At 41.3% G+C, this 19,325-nt stretch overlaps 1 protein-coding gene across 1 annotated transcript; it reads right to left on the bottom strand.

Annotated features, from left to right (window-relative positions):
- Nucleotides 1-3,572: 3,572 nt before the first annotated feature.
- hip1r (huntingtin interacting protein 1 related) lies at nucleotides 3,573-19,262 on the bottom strand. Its single transcript, XM_030742673.1, has 33 exons — nucleotides 19,048-19,262; nucleotides 18,680-18,743; nucleotides 16,725-16,867; nucleotides 16,586-16,642; nucleotides 16,250-16,330; nucleotides 15,903-15,979; nucleotides 15,765-15,826; nucleotides 15,377-15,517; nucleotides 15,225-15,282; nucleotides 14,950-15,025; nucleotides 14,711-14,848; nucleotides 14,490-14,612; nucleotides 14,067-14,250; nucleotides 13,887-13,975; nucleotides 13,507-13,623; nucleotides 13,321-13,422; nucleotides 11,886-12,080; nucleotides 10,935-11,045; nucleotides 10,627-10,821; nucleotides 10,399-10,546; nucleotides 8,875-8,961; nucleotides 8,689-8,796; nucleotides 8,470-8,606; nucleotides 7,970-8,080; nucleotides 7,709-7,767; nucleotides 7,588-7,618; nucleotides 7,433-7,495; nucleotides 6,040-6,140; nucleotides 5,827-5,932; nucleotides 5,304-5,427; nucleotides 4,739-4,800; nucleotides 3,712-4,293; nucleotides 3,573-3,614 (listed from the first exon to the last, which is right to left on the bottom strand). Exons 1-33 carry the CDS (start codon nucleotides 19,126-19,128, stop codon nucleotides 3,579-3,581), a joined length of 3,849 nt encoding a protein of 1,282 aa, XP_030598533.1. The 5' UTR covers nucleotides 19,129-19,262; the 3' UTR covers nucleotides 3,573-3,578.
- Between the last annotated feature and the right edge of the window lie 63 nt (nucleotides 19,263-19,325).

Raw genomic sequence — 19,325 nt, 5'->3', positions numbered from 1 at the left:
ACCAATGATGGGAGGTGTCCTTGGAAGCCTGGAATGAAAAGTTCATTTTTTTCTTTGCATGTTTTGATTTCTAAGCAATTAGTATCATAATTAAACTGTCTGAATAAATCTGTTGGATGTCTGAAGTTTGGAAAGAAAAAAACAAGCAGAGTTTTCCTGATGCCACTTTCTGCCTTTATGGATGACAAGATAATTTAGTCCACCCTCCACTCAGACTCAGCTGATTTATTCTAATAAAAGGTGACTGCTAATGTGCACCATGAATCAAGAAGGCAAAATCAGGGTATCAAAAAGGAAAAATAAAGGAGGCACACAGGTTGCAGACCCATATGCAAAACTCGTCAGACAGGAATGTGTTCCTTCTCGGTGATGTTCTAGTTATTTCTGATGTCCTCAATTATTGATTCCTGAAACAAAAATCATCTCCTCATGGTTCTGTTAACTGTTTCATGGTACAAAAGTTCATTCACTGAGATTTGTGGTGATTGTGATGATTTCTGCTCCCATGTTAAGTGATGGTGCCGCTTGTCTTTTTTCTCTTTTTCCTTCTCCTCTGTCCTCTATTGCCTACAAACATAATTGTTCTGTATGCAACTATTTGAGGATAGAAGGCAATATTATCATATGACAATGAATTCTTGTACATGACTAAGACTATCTTCTTTTTTTTTTTATGTCAAACTTTTATTAGGTTACACAGGGTAATCACATATAAGAATACAAACCCCTGCCCACCACCCAGCCCCTTTACAGGAGACTGATACCAGAGCCCAAGCCATGTGTTGTATCTCTCAACCTCAAACACCAACTCAGGTTCCTTCCTCACCAAAGAGGTGATGGTCCATGTCCCAGTGTCCCAATAGCCACCCTCAACAGCCAGGAATTGGACCACAGTCCAACACACATTTCACCCCACCCCTACAGTGCCTCCATACACCTGAATGCTACAGAGCAGAAAACTATACTGCTCAAAAAAAAAGAAAGGAACACTTTTTAATCAGAGTATAGCATCAATTTAGTTAAACGTCTAGGATATTGATCTCGTCAGTTAAGTAACAGAGAGGGTTGTTAATCAGTTTCAGCTGCTTTGGTGTTAATGAAATTAACAATAGGAACTGCACTGGAGGGGCAACAATGAGACAACAGGAATTATTTTACAGGTGGAGGACACTGACATTTTTCCCTCCTCATCTTTTCTGGTTTTTTTTTTCTCACTACTTTTGGATTTGGCTAGGCTCGGTGTCACTACTGGTAGCATGAGGTGATACCTGCACCCTACACAGGTTGCACAGGTAGTTTAATTCCTCCAGGATGGCACATCAATACGTGCCATTGCTAGAAGGTTTGCTGTATTACCCAGCACAGTCTCAAGAGCATGGAGGAGACAGGCAGTTACTCTAGGACAGAAGGGCAGGGCTGTAGAGCAGGACTGGTTATCTGCTCCTTTGTGCAAGGAGGAACAGGATGAGCACTCCCTCCAAAATGACCTTCAGCAGCCACTGGTGTGAATGTCTCTGACCAAACAATCCTCTAGTGGGCCTTGTACTCACAGCCCAACACCATGGAGCTCAATTGGCATAGAATACCAGAATTGGCGGGTCCACCTCTGGCACCCTGCATTTTTCACAGACGAGAGCAGGTTCACCCTGAGCATGTGAAAAAACCTGGACAAGCTGTGGAGAACGCTATGCAGCCTGTAACATCGTTCAGCATGACTGGTTTGGTGGTGGGTCAGTGATGGTCTGAAGAGGCATATCCATGGAGGGATGCACAGACCTCTACAAGCTAGGCAATGACACCCTGACTGCTGTTAGGTATCAAGATGAAATTCTTAGACCCTTTGTCAGACCCTACACTGGTGTAGTGGGTCCTGGGTTCCTCCTCCCGGTGCGGAACAAAACCTGGCCTGATGTGATGAGAGTATACAGGCAGATCCTGGAGGATGAAGGAACTGATATGAGTACCGTTTGAGTACCGTTTTGAGTTGCTGCAATTACATTTCAGCAAAATAGACTAGATAGCTGCATGGCCTATTTCCATCAAATGATGTGGCTCCCTTTCATTCCTAACACATTACCCAGTCCATATCTACGAAGGGGTATTAGGGCCACATTAAGAAAAAAAAAAAAGTGCATTTTGAGAATAAAATCGAAATACTATCTTGAGATTAAAGTTGTCATTTCAAGTCAAACAACTGCCACGGTTGCTATACCCTCTACAAAATGCCTTGGGTAGTAGATGAGTTAGTGAAACAACTTGATCAGATGTCTCATTGTGTCTTGTAATTCAACATATCCCCTCAGTACTGCACGATGGTGCAACCATCGATATCCTTGCATCTGTCCAGTGCCAGTTTTTTGGTTTTTTTTCTGAGCAGATGCAGCTGTTTAAGTACTAAAACCAATTCTAAAGTATAGTTTCATTAACTCATAACACAAGACATTCTGCAGCAGATGTGGCGTGGCAGTTGTTTGACTTGAAACCACTTTAATTTCCACATTGACTTTTTTTCCCCCCAAATTTTGACTTTATTCTCAAAATACACATTTTTTTTTCTTAATGTGGCCCTAAAACCCCTTTGTATCATATCAGTATAGATATTCTGCATGATGTTTTTCCTCAATTAATGAAGTCCATCTAGTCAGCAGAACCTGGCTGCCACTTACCCTCTCAAAGTACTAAGGGTCTGCTCAGTTTTTCACAGGACTGCAGAGTCCTGTCAAACTTTTTCATGAGGGCCCATTAATATCCAGATCTTATAATTGTCATGAAAATCTCTCAAATATTCACATGCAAGCAATTTAATAACTACTCTCACTATGAAATCTGCACACAGACTCAAACTGGAGAGTGAAGTCTTAGCAAGTACTTTAACTATATATACTACAAGTGTGCTGCCTCATTAAAATTAAGCCTACCAGTGTTATTGGGTATTTTAATGAGTCTATAGCTGGAGAAGTGTGGCTTAATGAGGCAAATGTCTTGCTAAGGCGTTGGGTCACTACTTGCTGCCAGAATAGCTTCAGTGTGCCCTGACATTTAATCTACTGATGCCTGGAACCCTAATGGATGAGTGGAACATCACTTCTAAAAGATAATCCTTCATTTCACTTTATGATTGAAATTTGTAATCATATCTCAGAACAACTTGCATTAATTTGCTGTGACCTCTCTAAGGTGAAAAGTGGACTCTTTTCACAGATAATGGAGCCTCCACAGTGGGAACTGTTCTGCCACCAAACATGCCTGAAGACTGGTGTAGTCTGACACTCATCTAGTGCTGTTGTGGTTACAATAATGCAAATAGTGGGACAACCATTTCATAAAGTAGCCAGAACCTAAAGAAAACTGAATACAACTACATTTCACATAATTTTATCATCTTTAATAAATCACTTAGATAATATAGCCATTAGTGTGATTTTAAAATTATTACTGCCATTTAATTTGCAAATTTAAAGCACATATGTTGCTTTGAAATTCCTCTTAAGGAGCCTCATCAAGCAATACATTTTTTTTCCCCTCCAGTGAGTGATCAGGTCAAATCTTTAAGTCAGAATCCTCTTCTTCAGTCAGCTTCATGACTCTCCTGTTCCAGTTTCACCTCGTTTGAACTGCCAACGAAAGGAAAACAGACTCATGTAAACACCATCTACCCCAATGATCCTCGGCATGAGATGAATTAAAGACTTTTGCAGGAGAAGCACTCACCGCATTCTTCAGCAAGTTCCCAGATTTGGAAAAGATATTTGTTTTTCTTAAGCTTAGTCTGGGGTGTTGCTCTTTGTTGTTCTGCGAGAATGCCTGGGGCTGAGAGGCGGGTTTAGGCTGAGCAGGACTGGACGTCACTGATGAGGGTTGTGACACTGAATAAGACTGAGGATTTAAGTAACTCTGGTTTGGGGTGTAGGGCTGAGATGGTGTGAAAGGCTGAGTCGGGATGTAGGGCTTGGAAGGTGTGTAGGTTTGGGAAGGTGTGTAGGTTTGGGAAGGTGTGTACACATGTGCTGGTGTGTAAGACTGAGGCAGTGAGAAAGACTGTGTTTGAGTCGGTGGAAACAGATTTGACTGTGTAAAACTCTGGGTATTTAAATAAGGCTTTGTTTGTGTAAAGGACTGAGTTATTGAGGTGGAGTCTAGCAGAGTAGGTGGCGGTGGTGGTGGGAAGCTATCAGTTTCATCCCCTCCATCTGTGGCGGTCCCAGATATTCCAAACTCATAATGCCTCTTCCTCAGTTCCCCCAGACGCACTCGCTCCTGTTCCAGCTGGCTCTCCAGCTGCAGCACCTTCACCTGAAAGATTCAGAATAGAACATCTGGCAATGCCTTTCAGATGTCTGATAAACCTCCAGCTTAAAATCGGTTTATTTTTCAGATTCCTTTTGTCATTTTTATTTGTCACATAAAAAAAATTGTATCACAGCCACTTAGTATTAGTGCAGTGCCAGATAAAATGTTGTGAAACAATAAACCAATAAATAATGTTTAATAAATAGACTAAACATATACATTAGAGTTAATATTATTAACTAATATTATTATTAGTGTTATTTTGCATGGCAGACTAACCATTTATCATTGCTTTTGGCAATTGTTGACCATTTTGATTTTCAGTTTTGTTACAGGTGGCTCAACATGTTGTCATATACCCACTGGAGTATACATAATTCAGACTTGCTGATATGTGACAACTTGCATAAAAAGACAAACAATCCATTCTGAGACATGTTGGTCTCACCTGAGTCTCCATTTCTTCTTTTTTCAGCTTGATCAGAGACATTCCAGAGAAGTCCATCAAACCTATAAATAATATCACTTAGAGTGTCAAAGCTGCACTAATCAGTATTTTTATATTTTAACAAATGACCATGTTCAATATGAAAGGGTCAATTATAGCATTACCATCTAATTCCATGGTTACATTCAGCTTTTAAACATTTTGACTTTGTGGCCAATTACTTAACTGCTGCTGATGAACGAACCAAAACACAACCTTTAAAACGGTTTGCTAGCTGCTCAGCACCAAACAGACAGGTTAGTTGGCTAGTTTTTTAACAAAGTTGAGTATTAAGCAGCTCAAAGTGCCAAATGTTTCTTTTTGACTCAATTGAGACTAGAGGGAAAAAAAATGGACCAGATGAACAGAAACACAGCTTAAAAAAACAAAAAAACAAATCCTGTATAAATTTCTTCTTTGCTTACTTGCATTTTACCATTTTTTAGACAAAACTATGTTATCATCATCCAGTGTTACTAAAAATGTGAAGCGTCAAATATCTGCTTGCATTATGAGCTCCTCTCACCGTCGTCAGAGATCTGCTGCTGCCCGTGTTTGGTGGAGGTGACGACCACAGCAGCCATGTCATTTACATGCCTTGAGGCCTGCTGCAGTGTGTGCAGCTTCTTGTTGCTGCGGTCTGCTTTCACCTGAAATGAAAGTTTAATTACTCACAAAGAGTTAGGCAGTGAAGATTAGGGGTTCAAAAGCTGAATGCATGTTTTTTTTTCTTCTGATTTTTAGTGAAATGGTAGATATTTCTACCTCTTTGAGGCTCAGTCACTGATGGGGCCAAACTCAGAGGTTTAAAAGGGAAATATAAAATGTAGCATAAACAGCATTTGGTTTTATGTAAAATCCATATTTAGAACGTAACACCACTTTCAGTCACATAAAGGCAAAGGATAGAATACTGGTACTTACTTTCTGCTCCACATTTCTTTAAGACTCAATAGCCTGAACATCTTCAGAGATTTGTAGTTGAGCACACTGTTACTTTGTGTGCTGATACTTAACCCAGCAGGAGAATGTCTGACATCAGTTTGTACCTTGGAAGCAGCAACTAGCTGAGCGGTGCTTGCAGCGATCTCATGTGAACAGGCGATGAGCTCCTCATATGCACCCTTTTCACCCACAACCCGGTCAGCTGAGTCCCTAAACATGCAAATACACTGTCATTACACAGTTTGATATTCTCACCAAGAATCTTCTAAATAATAATGAACATTAAGTGCATTTTGCTGAATTTTTTTTAAACCCACAGCAGCTGTGTGGCCCCCCAGCCCACAGCTTTGGACGCAGAGATGAGTCCTTCGGTCCAGCGAGAGTTTTTGGCGTAAAATTCAGTAACAGATGCTGCGCCCTGCCAGGGGAACAAGTACACATGGATCAGTGCATGAAACACAGATTCTGTTTTTCACTCTGTCAAATTGAGCAAAAATGTTCAACATTGAATTTATTCAAATTTAAAAGGAAAGACTTTTGGATTTGTTCAAGGGGTGTCACTACTGAGGATAACCATTGTGTCTAAAAATAAAGAACATATTTCAATAGAACATAAATCATTATTGCATAATTATTATTTTGCATGGTTTTGCACAGTTATGGTTGTAGCCTTTGCCATCTCCATGCAACTGGATTTTGAGTTTAATTTGCCAAACAATAATAAATAAAAGAACAAAGCAGTTATAAATTATTTTACGTTTACTGTTGCTGTGTAAAATGTAAATCAGACCATAGTACAATGATTTGCACATCTTTTAAAAAGTTAAAGTTTTCGCATTCGTAACACTAAATACTTCATCAGCTTCTCTTATGAAGTTCAACAGCCCCAATTTAACCGCTTATCCACGTGAGCAAGTAGTGATTTATTTTGTCATTAATATAAATACCTTGATATCAATTGTGAAATGCTCATACATGACACCATAAATCTATAGGAGCAACCTGGGTGCTGTCCTAGACTCCACACTTTGATTCCAGACTCAAATCACCAAAACTGCCTTTTTCCACCTAATGAACATCTCTAGAGTTCGGCCTTTAATCACTGACTGTAGCAGAGACCCTCATCCATGCCTTTGTCATCACCTGGCTAGACTACTGTAATGGGGTCTTGCTCTGTATCTTCAGCAAAGCCCTGGACAGGTTCCAGTATGTCCAGAACTCGGCTGCCAGGCTTCTAACACACACTAAGCTTTGGCAACATATCACCCCCACCCTTATTAATCTCCACTGGCTCTCAGTAAAGTCACGCATTACCTACAAGCCCTGACCTCTCAGTACTTGTCCGACCTCCTTCACCCATACAGTCTCTGACATGTTGGTCCTCAGCCAGGGGTCTGCTCTCTGTCCCTGGCACCAACCTCCACACCTTTGGGGACAGAGCCTTCAGCCCCCACGCTCTGGAACTCTCTCCCTTCAGAGCTTCACAATACCCCATCATTGGACTCTTAGAAACCTTTGAAAACTCACCTAAGCTTTTAGCTCAAAAAGGCTACTTCTACATGTTAATGTGAACAGGAAGAGGTTCCCTAATAATTTTGACTTTTCCCACATTTTTTTCCATTCTTTGAGTGTCATGCTTGATAAAAGACTGAATATCTGAGCTTCTCTTGTAATTTGATCTTTAGGTGACTGTGTGACACTATAACTCACCCTTCCTCCTTCCACAATGTCTTTCTGTAGGTCAGTAGCAGCAGTCACCAGCATATGAACAGCCTGGACAGAAGAGAGGGGAACACAGTAAATACTCAGTGAACAAGAGTTAACTGAAGTTCACAAAATGAACTGAGGACAGACCGCTTCCTTACCTTCATCAGGTCTGAGCAGGATCCCAGGATACTGTGATGAAACACAGATTGCAGGTAAGATGGGAGGAAAATAACCCCCACAGAAAAATAATTTTATGATGATTTACAGAGTTGTTCTTACTTCTGATTAACCTCCAGCTTCACACCAGTAGTGTCCTTCTTTGCCTGACTGAGTATCTCCTGTGAAACAAATAATACAGATGTGCATAATGTGCATATGCAATAAGTGATTTACGATAATTTAGAGAATATTAGCTTAGCCAGACCACAGTGCCATTTTAGTGCTGGAGAATGCTTTAAGCTACACCCATGGTGATTTCTCATACATCAAAAACAAATAAAATACCCTAATTATGGGGCAGCATCTGATGCTTGTACTTACATCCATTCGCAGCACAGCCTCTTCAATGGCAGTAGATGTGGCGAGCATCTCTTTGTCCACCATGTTTCCTAGCTCTTCTTTCATCACATCATGCCCTTTTGGACGCAGATCCTACACAACAATCGCACAATTATAGCCCACATGACAGCAGTAGTGAGTACGGAGAGGTCAAGTTCAGTGTCTTTGGAAACCTGCAAAAAGTTGCCACTTCTCTTGCCATGATCTCCACGACAGAATCATCACAGTACTGGTAGTTTGTCATAAACAATGCCGACACAAGTTTGAAAAATAAAATTCTACTCAATCTGCAAATTTTACAGTCTCACAAAAAACTCATCAACTCTAACATGGAACACGTGGTTATGCTTTGCACTAAGTGCAATCAAACCACTGGATAATGTCACTGTCTACCACTTCCGAGTTTGTTGTGCCACACAGAGCCACAAGCTTGGCTCTAGACTGCTTTCTTGTTAATTGGTTAATTATAAATTCATTCCCACCTGTCCTAGAGCGAGGATGCGTTGAACAGTGTAGCGTACTGCAGACGGGTCTGCTCGCTGTAAACTGGCCTGAAGCTTCAGATCCTTCAAGAACTGAAGGCAGTGATTGGCACAGTCCCGACAGCTGTCAGTCAAGTCTGCATGAGAACAATAGTCAGCACTTAACTTTTTGTGCATAAAACATTTAGCATGTGTTATGACACCATGTGTGCTTCTTACAGTCGGCCTGGTCAGTAGGGGCTGAGTGTGATGTCGCCGCTCCATTGACAATCGTGTCAGCTGCAAGGTGGGAAAACTGTGTGACTGCTCGTAGCAAACCGCTGGCATCTAGGAAGAACAGGGGAGAATCAGCTGAGGTGCACAGCTGTAACTAAATCCTGAACAAACCCACAACGCCCAACGTACCGTTACTGTTTCCCAGATAGGCCAAGTGACTCTGCTGCATTTTGTCAATAGAATTCAGCGTGATTTCAGCTCGGTTCACCAAGTAATCTGTCAAACAGAAAGAGAACTGGTCAAACAAGAGACCTGGTGGCTTATAGAGCTCCACTGGCAAATGTTATACTTGTACAATATGAGCTATATTGGAACGTAAACCAATTTGGCTGTAGGTCAACCTTTATTGAGGTGATACTTTCTTTTGTAAAGATAAGAATGTAATAATGTAAAAAATAAAGTAAATTTAAAATCTGTCTGCAACATTCTGTAAACGTTTGCCCAATGAATACTTTTATTAAGTTTCAGAAGAATTCGCCAATAAATAAGGAAGGAGTAGCTACTGATGTTAAACATCAACATACAGCATGTCTTGAAATTTTTAAAAAAAATCTGTAAACAAAAAAAGTTAAATATCAGAAATTCATCTGCAGCATTTTGTATAGCTTTGCCCAGTGAGTACTTGCAGTAAGTTTCCATCCATCCGACGGATGGATTTAAATATTTACAGTTGAGACACTTTATTTCATCTAAATATAAACCTTTAACATGAACCACCACTATATCTTGAAAATCTCCCAGTTGAAAATCTAAAATAAGACGGGTCATATTTCTATGTTCTTCACAGCCTGGATGTCTTATGAAAAAGAGACCACCATGGAGACTGGACATTCAAGAAAAGATACGGGCTGAATGAGGAACAACCTGTTTCAAGTCTCAAAAGCAATCTGTGAATATGAGAATGAATCTATTGCAACAAAAGTGATTAATGAGAACTTGGGGTCCCAAAAAGCTGAATCGTTGGTCCCCTGACATCCCCTGGGATTGCTCAAAACTGAAGAAATACTGGAAGAACATTGTTCAGACTATATCTGATATTTCTGGTATTCTAGATATATACCCAAACAACATTACTGTCAATTTAAAGCAGTGAACTAACTAACTTGGACTTGTGCTGGCCAGGAGGATGATAGTTTTATCATGGAGAATGAAGGATATGCCTTTAATTCTGAAAGAGATGGCCACTTGCATTACACTGGAGAAACTGACATAATCAAAGGGAGAGCAGAATTTGAAGAAAACTTTGTGGAAAACTTTGATAAGAGTTTCTAAAGTGCCAAAATAGATTTTTACAGTAAAGAAAGAAAGACATTTTAAAAAAAGCAGAACAAACGGAGTTCTATGCAGTACTGTTGACATCTATATTTTATACATTATCAGTATTAAAGGAAATAAACTTAAGGATATCCGATATAGGAAATGTGATTAAACCAGTGTGAGAGGAGGTGGGGTTGTGGTTCCTGTGCTCTGCAGGTGTACTCTTCAATATGCATCTATCCTCAAAGTCTGAAGTCAATTTGTTGCACAGTAACAGAGATGCTGAAAGTGTGACGGACGGATGATCCCCAAGTGTCCCCCTGTCTCCCACCAGGCTACATAAAAAACGTGTTTAGAGAGATTTTCTTTTTGAAGAGAAAATAATAGCTTTTTTACCAGGAGAGCTGATGCAGCGCACGTGTATGGGGTCATCCACTTTGGCAACAGCATCCAGTATGATGCCCTCAGCCTCCACAACTGCACACTGTAGCAGACAGAACTGCTCCTCTTGCAGCTTCTGGGCCAGCTGACTTTCACGACAGGCCTGATTTGTCACACAGACACGCACACATTAGTAAATAGTCATTATAGAGTCTGAAAATGCAGTGCCAAACAGAGCAGCACCTGTTGCTGTAACTGAGCATGTAAGCCTCCCAGCTCCATGCTGCTCCTCTGCCTCTCTTGTTCTAGGGAGGTCTGTTGAAACTGAGCTTGTTGTCTGAGGGTGTTTAGCTCAGCTTCCTGCTCCCGCATCAAACGGAGCAACCCATCCTTTTCCACCTGCAGCCCTGCCAGTGTGTTGTTCAGCTGGGTGCCACTCTGAGGGACACATCATAGTGTTTTACCACAAATAAGTTTTATCTTAAAATCTTAAAGAGATTTGTGGATGCTGGAAGAGAAGGCGCCACGAGTTCTGATCCAAAGGGTCTGACCATTTCTTTGCTTTGCAGGATGTTGTTTGCCCGTGTCAGGTCTGCTCGTGTGGATTCTAACTCTCGCTTGAGCCTGTCAATCTCCAACCTCTGCTCTGCATTGATGGCAAGCTATGGAAAACATACAAGACACACAAAAGCAGACAATTATATCATACGGCAAAGTTTAAGGGTACTTTTTGGGCAATGATCAATACTTCCAGTGCAGCACTGAGAAAAAAAATCATCAATGAGGCAAAATGAGTAAAAGTAAAAATCTTGGCCTGAGTGGTCCAAAGCTAATCAACCAATACATCAATACATCAAATGCTCCATCACAATGAGGATTTGTACAAAGACTCTCTAGCATGGCAAACCCAGCCAGAGGGAGCCAATATATGGCATAAAAATCTGAGTCTACTGCATCCATTTTGATCGTTGCCTTTAAAAAGTTAGCACAGTGTTAAAGGACTGCCAAGTTCATGGTACTCAACCAGAACAAAGATCATTTGCACAGTTTACTAATGTGGTCTGATACCTGGATATTTAAAGCTTTAAGTAGGATTTTAAAATGTAGCCTAACAGAAAGACTTGGACAACTGGAGTGATATTAGAAACTGTCTTAGGCTAAAGCTCAGCTGCAGTTTGCTTAGAGTATGTGTTAAATTTCTCAAAGCGTTACAGATGCCAAAAAACAAAAATGTGGATTTTTTTTGCACTGCTGAAGGACAACCTCATCCATCCTCTCATCCAATTCAGCATTGTGGTTGGGTAGCTATCCCAGCTGTCATAGGGCAAGAGGCAGGGTACAACCTGGACAGGTTGCCAGTCTATCGCAGGGCTAATAGATTATTCTATAAATATCTTAAGCCCCTGCGAAAGACAACATTTCCAAAATTATTTTCTGGGGGCACCCCAAACCGTCACTATATTGTATTTGCACTCTGGACCTTACACTAATGTGTTCCACACCTGCTGCTGTAGCTGAGCTCTCAGATCCTCCAGCTCTCGGTTGTTCCTGTCTCTCTCCAAGTCCAGGGAGCTTTGCTGTAGTTGTGCCTGTTGTCTCAGAGAGGACAGCTCTGCATCCTTTTCTCTCGCAGAGCGTAGCAGCACTTCACGCTCCGCCTGTAAAGCTGCCAGGCTGCTGCTCACCTGAGATCCCTCCTAAGAAGCACAAATACACCATGACAGGCCAAAGTTATGACAAACAAGACCCAGTGTGTTGTTGGGCCTTTGTTATCCGGCATCAAGGTGTTTGTAGCATGTTTTAAGCTGGACTGGTACCAACAAAAACAAAAGATATCAACTGACTGACCATTATCTTCTGTTTCTTTTTTAAATGTTACTAATAAGCCCTTAAAAAAACATTTAAAATTTAGTTTATGTTCATTAATTTTACATTTGCTTTAGGTTATAGCATAACAGTGAATCACTAAGCTATAATTATGTAATAATATATATTAGTGTAGAAAAACAATTCTAATCGTTTATCACATTCTCTTGATCCTCCTCTGTGACCCTGCCTCTGTTTTCTGTTTGAAGGATCAAATGGAGGGGATGTGCTGGGGTTAGGGTAACCAAAAATCTAAAGAACTTAGATTTTAGCCTGGAGGTTTCTGCTCAAAGCCTTCTCTAGAGAAGTACAGGACAAGGTGCCAAGAGAGGAACTGTGGTACTGCATGACGGAGTCAGGAGCGACAGAGCAGTACGTGAGGGTGGTGCAGGACATGCATGAGGACAGCAAGACAGAGGTGAGGTGTGCAGTAGGAGTTACAAATGGTTTCAAGGTGGGGGTGAGATTACATCAGGATCAGCTCTGAGCAGGGCCCTACGCAGATTAAGCAGCTGCTTAAGGCACCCATGCCTGCAGGGGGCCCCCACGAGCACTTAAGTCACATAAGAGGCTGATAAACGCATGTTTGTTGTGCCTTTAATGTTTCAATGGTAATCATACAAGACAAAGCACAATATTTTATAAATATTGACAATCTGACAACAGTACTGGTTTAATCATTTCCACTGCCTGTGTCAGAACTGAGGTCAGTTTCATACACATAATTATTGATTGCAAGTAAATCACAACAAGTTTCGCCCAAAAAAGGATTTATCCCACTGCAGTGGGGAAAAAGAAAAAGGAAGAAAAGAATGAACAGGATAAAGGTCTGTAACTGAATATGGAGCTGCCAGGCAGGAGGAAAGGAGGGGGGACCACTGAGAAGAGCTTCTCATGGATGTAGTGAAGGAGGACATGCAGAGGGCTGATGTGTCAGAGAAGGGACAGGGTGAGATGGAGGCAGATAATCTGCTGTGGCCACCCCTCAAGGGAGCAGCTGAAAGAAAAAGGGTTTTGCCAAAAGTAAAACAAACGTGTTCTGCCGTGAAATACGTGGACATTTAGTCTTACCTTCTCTTTACTCTCCAGGCTACTGCGCAAGGCAGCAAGCTCTGCTCTTTGCTCCAGCAGCTCTTTGTTCAGGCGGTCAACCTCTTCCTGCTGCTGATTCATCTGATCGGGACACGAAACTCCTCATCAATAATGACAACAGATTTTTGTTCATCAACACAAAACCATGTGTGATGCAGGTCTCACCGCATTGGTTTTCTCCCGTCGTAGATTTTCAACCTCACTTTCTAGCTGACTTTTGGCTCTGTGCACTTCATCGTGCTCTTGTTTTGTACTTGACAGCATTTTCACCGTTTCTGTATTCTGCATGATTAAAATATATTTCACAGTAACTAAAAAGTTACAAGCACCTCAGCTTGGAATTAAGATGGGATGGAGAGATCAAAACAAAAAACAGGACAACAGCTAGCAGGGGTCTGTAAGAAGAACTTAACAGAATTTACCTATCAGCATATTTAAAGCTCATTATATTGAGATGTTAAAGTGGCGTCCAACTTCTAATATAACTTTTGGCAAGAAGGCTGAGAGAGATGTGTGAAAATAATCCAAAAAAAGCTGCAATTTACCTTCCTCATTAGGTCAGCGTGGCTGGTAACCAGCTCTGCATGTCTCTCTTTAAGTTGAGTGAAACGCAGCTCTGCCGCCTGAGCTCTACCTGTTTAGGAATGAAGACGACACACCCTTTCACTGACCTGTAGCTCTTTTTTATGGCTTGCACAGCTGCACACTCACATCTGTACACTCACTATCTGCCTCCTTGAATCCAATCTGAGCTCCGATGCTGGCGACATTCACACTTCGTAAAGCTTCCACTTCCATTCGTAGCTGTTCATTTTCAACCAGCGCTATCTGTTTGTGGGTGCGCTGCTCGTCAACCTCGGCCTCCAGGCGGTTCACTTGAGCCTTTAACTCTGTTACGCACCTCTGAGCCTGAGGAAGGAAGACTGTCACAAACTCTGTAACGGAGACACTTTCTGAATTACCTTGAACCTAAACTTGGGAACATTTCAATATGACTTTCAACATACAAGTACTAATGAATGCACAGAATTACTGATGTCACCAATCACAAAGCAGAGGAAGCTACAGTTAAAAGTGACCAAATCTTAGCTATTATTTAGATTTTTATGTGACCAGCCACTGCAACACTCCAACCCCATCCCATTTACCTCATTCTTGATGAGCTGTATTTCTGGTTTCAGCACCTCTAGCTCTCTCTTCAGACTTTCATTCTCCATTCCTCTTTGCTCCACTGAAGAATCAGGTGCTCCCATTTGGCTGAGCAGATAGTACTGGTGTGATTAAAAAAAGTTACATATCAGCACTGATAGCACCCAAAGTTGTGGGAAACCTCAAAGTACTGTGTCCTCTGACAGGCATGTAAGCATACCTGTGGTATTTGGTGTGTCTCTCTAAACTCTGGTTGTGGCTCCACATCCTCTTCCTCATGATTCTCCTCGTTTGGCATCACCACCACTGGCTTCTTGTACTCAGCCAAGGCAGCGGCTCGGAGGAAGTTTGGAGGAGCCTGAGGGGTTGTGATACGATAAACACACAAACTGAAATGCATGAACATGAAGAAAAAAAAACAAACAAAAAGGTTCTGTGGAAACTTTTCTTGGCACTTACATCTGGGAGATCTGGGATCTGGATGAACGTTTTAAAGAACTCCATTTCTCTGGCTTTGTCAAAAAACTGTGTGAGGCTACAGAAGAAAACAGCAGTCAGTGTCAGACCTCAGAGTTTACTTTAGGGTTACTGTTCATACTCTTTTTCAGATTTTCATTTTCATGTTCATTCATCTATTTTTCATTGTAATAGAAATTATGTTTTAGCTACAACTTGAACAACCGTATTTGTATGTTACATAACAGAGGAGTGAGTTTGTCTAATAATTACTTTACCTCATAAACAGATCACGAAACCGTTCTCTGTGTCCAAGAAGGACATCCGGAGACATGCCTGTGAAGCAAAGGATACGACGGATTTAAAACTTGTTCTAAAATAGTTATAAAATAATAGTAAAACAATTTTAATAAACACTTTTTTCACTCACGGCTGTGAAGCTTGAACAACAATCGCACAGAGAAGTGATAGAGAAAGCTGCAGTCCTGTATGACAGGTATGAGTGGCATCAGTCTGCACTGCCCAGCTGGAGTAGTAGACTTGGCCTGGTTGGCCTCCACCTGACGAAACACTATTTGGCATTAAAGCCAAATTAGGGAATTTGATTAGGGGATTTAATTTGCTAAAGAATGAACACTGAAGTGTTGATTCAGCCTATTAGTTTAAGTTTAAATTCTTCAGAAAACACCAGAGGCTGCAGTAAAATCAGAAAGTATTGCGATATTGATGAAAATATTACAACCGACTCTAAATCAGTTACTAGTATTTTAGTGTACAGGGTTAATAAGAATTTTTAGTCACCCTCCTGATGGACTAACCTGTGTCAGCCATCTTGAGTCCAGCATCCAGGTATTCCAACAGCTCCTGTGTCATATCCAACCTGCAATACAAAATATTTAATAAATACTCAAGCTGAACAGCAGCACATCACTGGTTTGAAGGAGTGGATGACTTACACTTTGGTCATGTCACTTCCTGCTTCCTTCTCCAAAGTCTCATCACTGGCCTCCAGGTTACCTGGGATCACCTTGTGCTGTGAAGAAAGAAAAAAAAAAAAAAGGTCATCACATTATGGTTAACTACTTAAGTAAAGCAACTGATTAATCAACCCCTTTTCTAGAATGTTGGCATCTACCATTTGCTTGACTGAGGAACAAGATAGCTTATTAACCAAAAGGAAAGCCTCTATTGTACAAATGGTGGCACAAATGTTATTAACATCTCACAGGATACAGATGTGACTGAGAAATGCAATTTCCAAAACCACTTTTCCTCTTCAAATTAGAAAAAAGTATAATATTACCTTTTTATGAAATTCCATTTTGTGGCAGAGGTATTTGGCAGACAAGGCGACAATGTGCCCATATCGATCATGCAAGTTTCCCTGGAAACAAAAAAAATAAATTAAAATATGTATTTGATGATCATAATTAATTACATTTAAATTGGATGCCTTTATTAATGCACCAACCCAGCCAAATGACCTAGGCAATTATTTGAAGAGGATGACGATATATAGAGTGAGATACAGCTTCTCAGTAAAACCATAAAAAATCCTTAAAACAACCTTCAAACCAAAACACAGTTTGTATTCCCCAGTTTGAATATAAGCTGTAGCTTCAATATGGCAGGTACTCACCCAAAGGGTGCCCATATCTTTGACATTACGGCAGTATCTGTAAGAATCTGTCACAGCCTGTGGATTAGACAGAGACACTGGAGATTAGACATCACCAACCTGAGGGAGGGAGAGGTAAGACATAAGAAACTGAACTTACATTTCTGTGTCCGTCCCTGAGGATTTTGTGCACCAGATAGCAAAACTTCCAGCTCACTATGGAGTTGCTGGATAGAGGCAGGTTCAAGATATAGGACCAGAAGGTGGTTGCTCCACCCTCCTTATGAGTTCCCATGATGATATCTTTACAGCTGTCAAGGATACTCCAGAGTAACAATGCAAAATATGACAGACACAGTCCACAGAATACATGAACACTTAATGATGATCTCAGTGAATTGTCAAACTGTCTGAAAAGTGAAGACAATTTGGCCGAGCCTTAAACCAGCATCCTTCTGAATGGGCAGCAGGGTGGTGACTCCTCTGCTTATAGTTACTCTTATGCAGTTTGACAGCTAGCCTACTAGATGGACTGAAATGAGATACATCCAGGTCTCCCTTTTTGATTATATTAACAAAGAACTTTTACATTTTTTCTGTGCTTTGGTGAAACCTATCCAAATACATTATACTGGCAAAAGTATTCACTCAGTTGCCTTCACATGATATGAACTTGAGTGACAGGGTTTAATATGATGTCGGCCCACCCTTTGCAGATATAACACCTTCAAATCTTCAGCGAAGATTTTCCACAAGGTTTAGGAGTATATTTATGGAAATTTTTGACCATTCTTCAGGATGCACATTTGTGAGGTCAGACACTGATATTGGATGAGAAGGCCTGGATCACAGTCTCCACTCTAATTCATCCCAAAGGTGTTCTGTTGGGTTGAGGTCAGGACTCTGTGCAGATCAGTCAAGTTCTTCCACACCAAACTTCATCCATGTCTTTATGGTCCTTGTTTTGTGCACTGGTGTGCAGCCATGTAGTAACAGGAAGGGCCAACCCCAAACTGTTCCCACAAGGTTGGGAGCATGAAACTGTAAAAAATGTCTTGGTGTGCTGAAGCATTAAGAGTTCCTTTCACTGGAACTAAGGGGCCAAGCTCAACTCCTGAAAAACAACCCCACACCATAATCCCCCCCTCCACCAAACTTTACACTTGGCACAATGCAGTCATGCATGGCAACCGCTAAACCCAGGCTTGTCCATCAGATTGCCAGAGAGAGAAGTGCGATTTATCACTCCAGAAATCACATCTCCATTGCTCTAGAGTCCAGTGGCGGCGTGCTCACCACTACACCTGACACTTTGCATTGTGCTTGGTGATGTAAGGCTTGGATGCAGCTGCTCAGCCATGGAAACCCATTCCACGAAGTGCTTTATGCACTGTGATCTGAAGGTCACATGAAGTTTGGAGGTCTGTGGCGACTGACTGCAGAAAGCTGGTGACCTCTGTGCACTATATGTCTCAGCATCTGTTGACCCTTCTCTGCCATTTTACATGCCCTGCCACTTTGTGGCTGAGCTGCTGTTGTTTCCAATCACTTCCACGTTGTTATAATACCACTAACAGTTGACTATGGAATATTTATTAGTGAGGAAATTTCACCACTTGACTATCACTGTACAATAATGGAATTCTCTGAGCTCCTGAGAGTGACCCATTCTTTCACAAGTGTTTGTAGAAGCAGTCTGCATGCCTAGGTGCTTGGTTTATACACCTGTGGCCATGGATGTGATTAGAACACCTGAATTCAATGATTCAGATGGGTGAGTGAAAACTTTTGGCAATATGGTGTACCTCACATGAACTTTTCCTAGCAAATGTTAACATTTTCTCAATAAAGCATAGTATAAGCATTTAGCACAGGGCTCTTCAACTCCAGGCCTCGAGAGCCGGTGTCCTGCAGGTTTTAGATGTGTCTCTGCTTCAACACACCTGAGTCAAATATAGAAGTCATTAGCAGGACTCTGGAGCACTTGACTACATACTGAGGAGGTGTTGGCTCAGGGACAGGACAGGGGCTCTCGAGGCCTAGAGTTGAAGAGCCCTGATTTAGCATAAGCAACCTGAAAAGCAGTGACCCTGCTGATAAATATTAAAAGGATACTGCGCACATGCTTGTCTTTGGGTGGTGTTTCGGCTGAGGTGGCAGCTCTGCTGATGCTGTGGAGCTAAAAAAAGAAAGAGGAGCAATCAGAACGTGACTAACCAGTTAACACCGGCCAGCTTCCTTACAAGGGACTGAACTTCAGGATTAAAAGGTGACATAAATAACACCAACAAGAAGATCCAGCGTCATTTCACTGAAGTTAGCAGTAATAAAGAATTTCTGCTGTTTGTACTTGAAATGATAGTGTGTAAGTAATAATACTTATAAAACATGTTGTGAACAATGAATAAGACTGTTTAAAACCACAGAGACAAAAATGCCATAAAAAGTTACCAGTTTAGCGTCAGTGAAACTAAGTGACTAACCTGCTGTTTTCCAAACTGTTCTTTCTCCGCAGCCAAAGCTTTTTCCGTCTTATTATCACTTTTATTCTTCGTTTTGCTCATGTTTCCACCTAAAGTTCAGACGTATAAATCCAAAGGGGTCTCACAAACAAGTTCAGGGTCCTCGTCCGTGCTCTCGCGCCTCGTTAAACGCAGGTGCGCCGCGCGTACGCCACCACTCTCCTCCTGGTTAGGCTGGCTCCTTCAAATGAAATCACGATCTTTTCCAAAGCAGCTTCTTTCGTGTGTGAGAGCAACCC

This window comes from Archocentrus centrarchus, chromosome 12 (assembly GCF_007364275.1).
Source record: "Archocentrus centrarchus isolate MPI-CPG fArcCen1 chromosome 12, fArcCen1, whole genome shotgun sequence".
In the NCBI taxonomy this organism is placed as follows: Eukaryota; Metazoa; Chordata; class Actinopteri; order Cichliformes; family Cichlidae; genus Archocentrus; species Archocentrus centrarchus.
The sequence above is the reverse complement of the archived record's forward strand: the minus strand, read 5'-3'. Positions and strand labels throughout refer to the sequence as shown.

Bases quoted from the DNA above. Each gene is read 5' to 3' on its own strand.
- hip1r (XM_030742673.1), bottom strand. From the start codon at position 19,128: ATGAGCAAAACGAAGAATAAAAGTGATAATAAGACGGAAAAAGCTTTG. The intron at 16,868-18,679 runs GTATCCTTTTAA...ACAGCTGTAAAG, and splicing joins CAAAGACAAGCATGTGCGCA to ATATCATCATGGGAACTCAT. The intron at 14,849-14,949 runs GTAAGTGCCAAG...ACAACCCCTCAG, and splicing joins AGATCCCAGATCTCCCAGAT to GCTCCTCCAAACTTCCTCCG.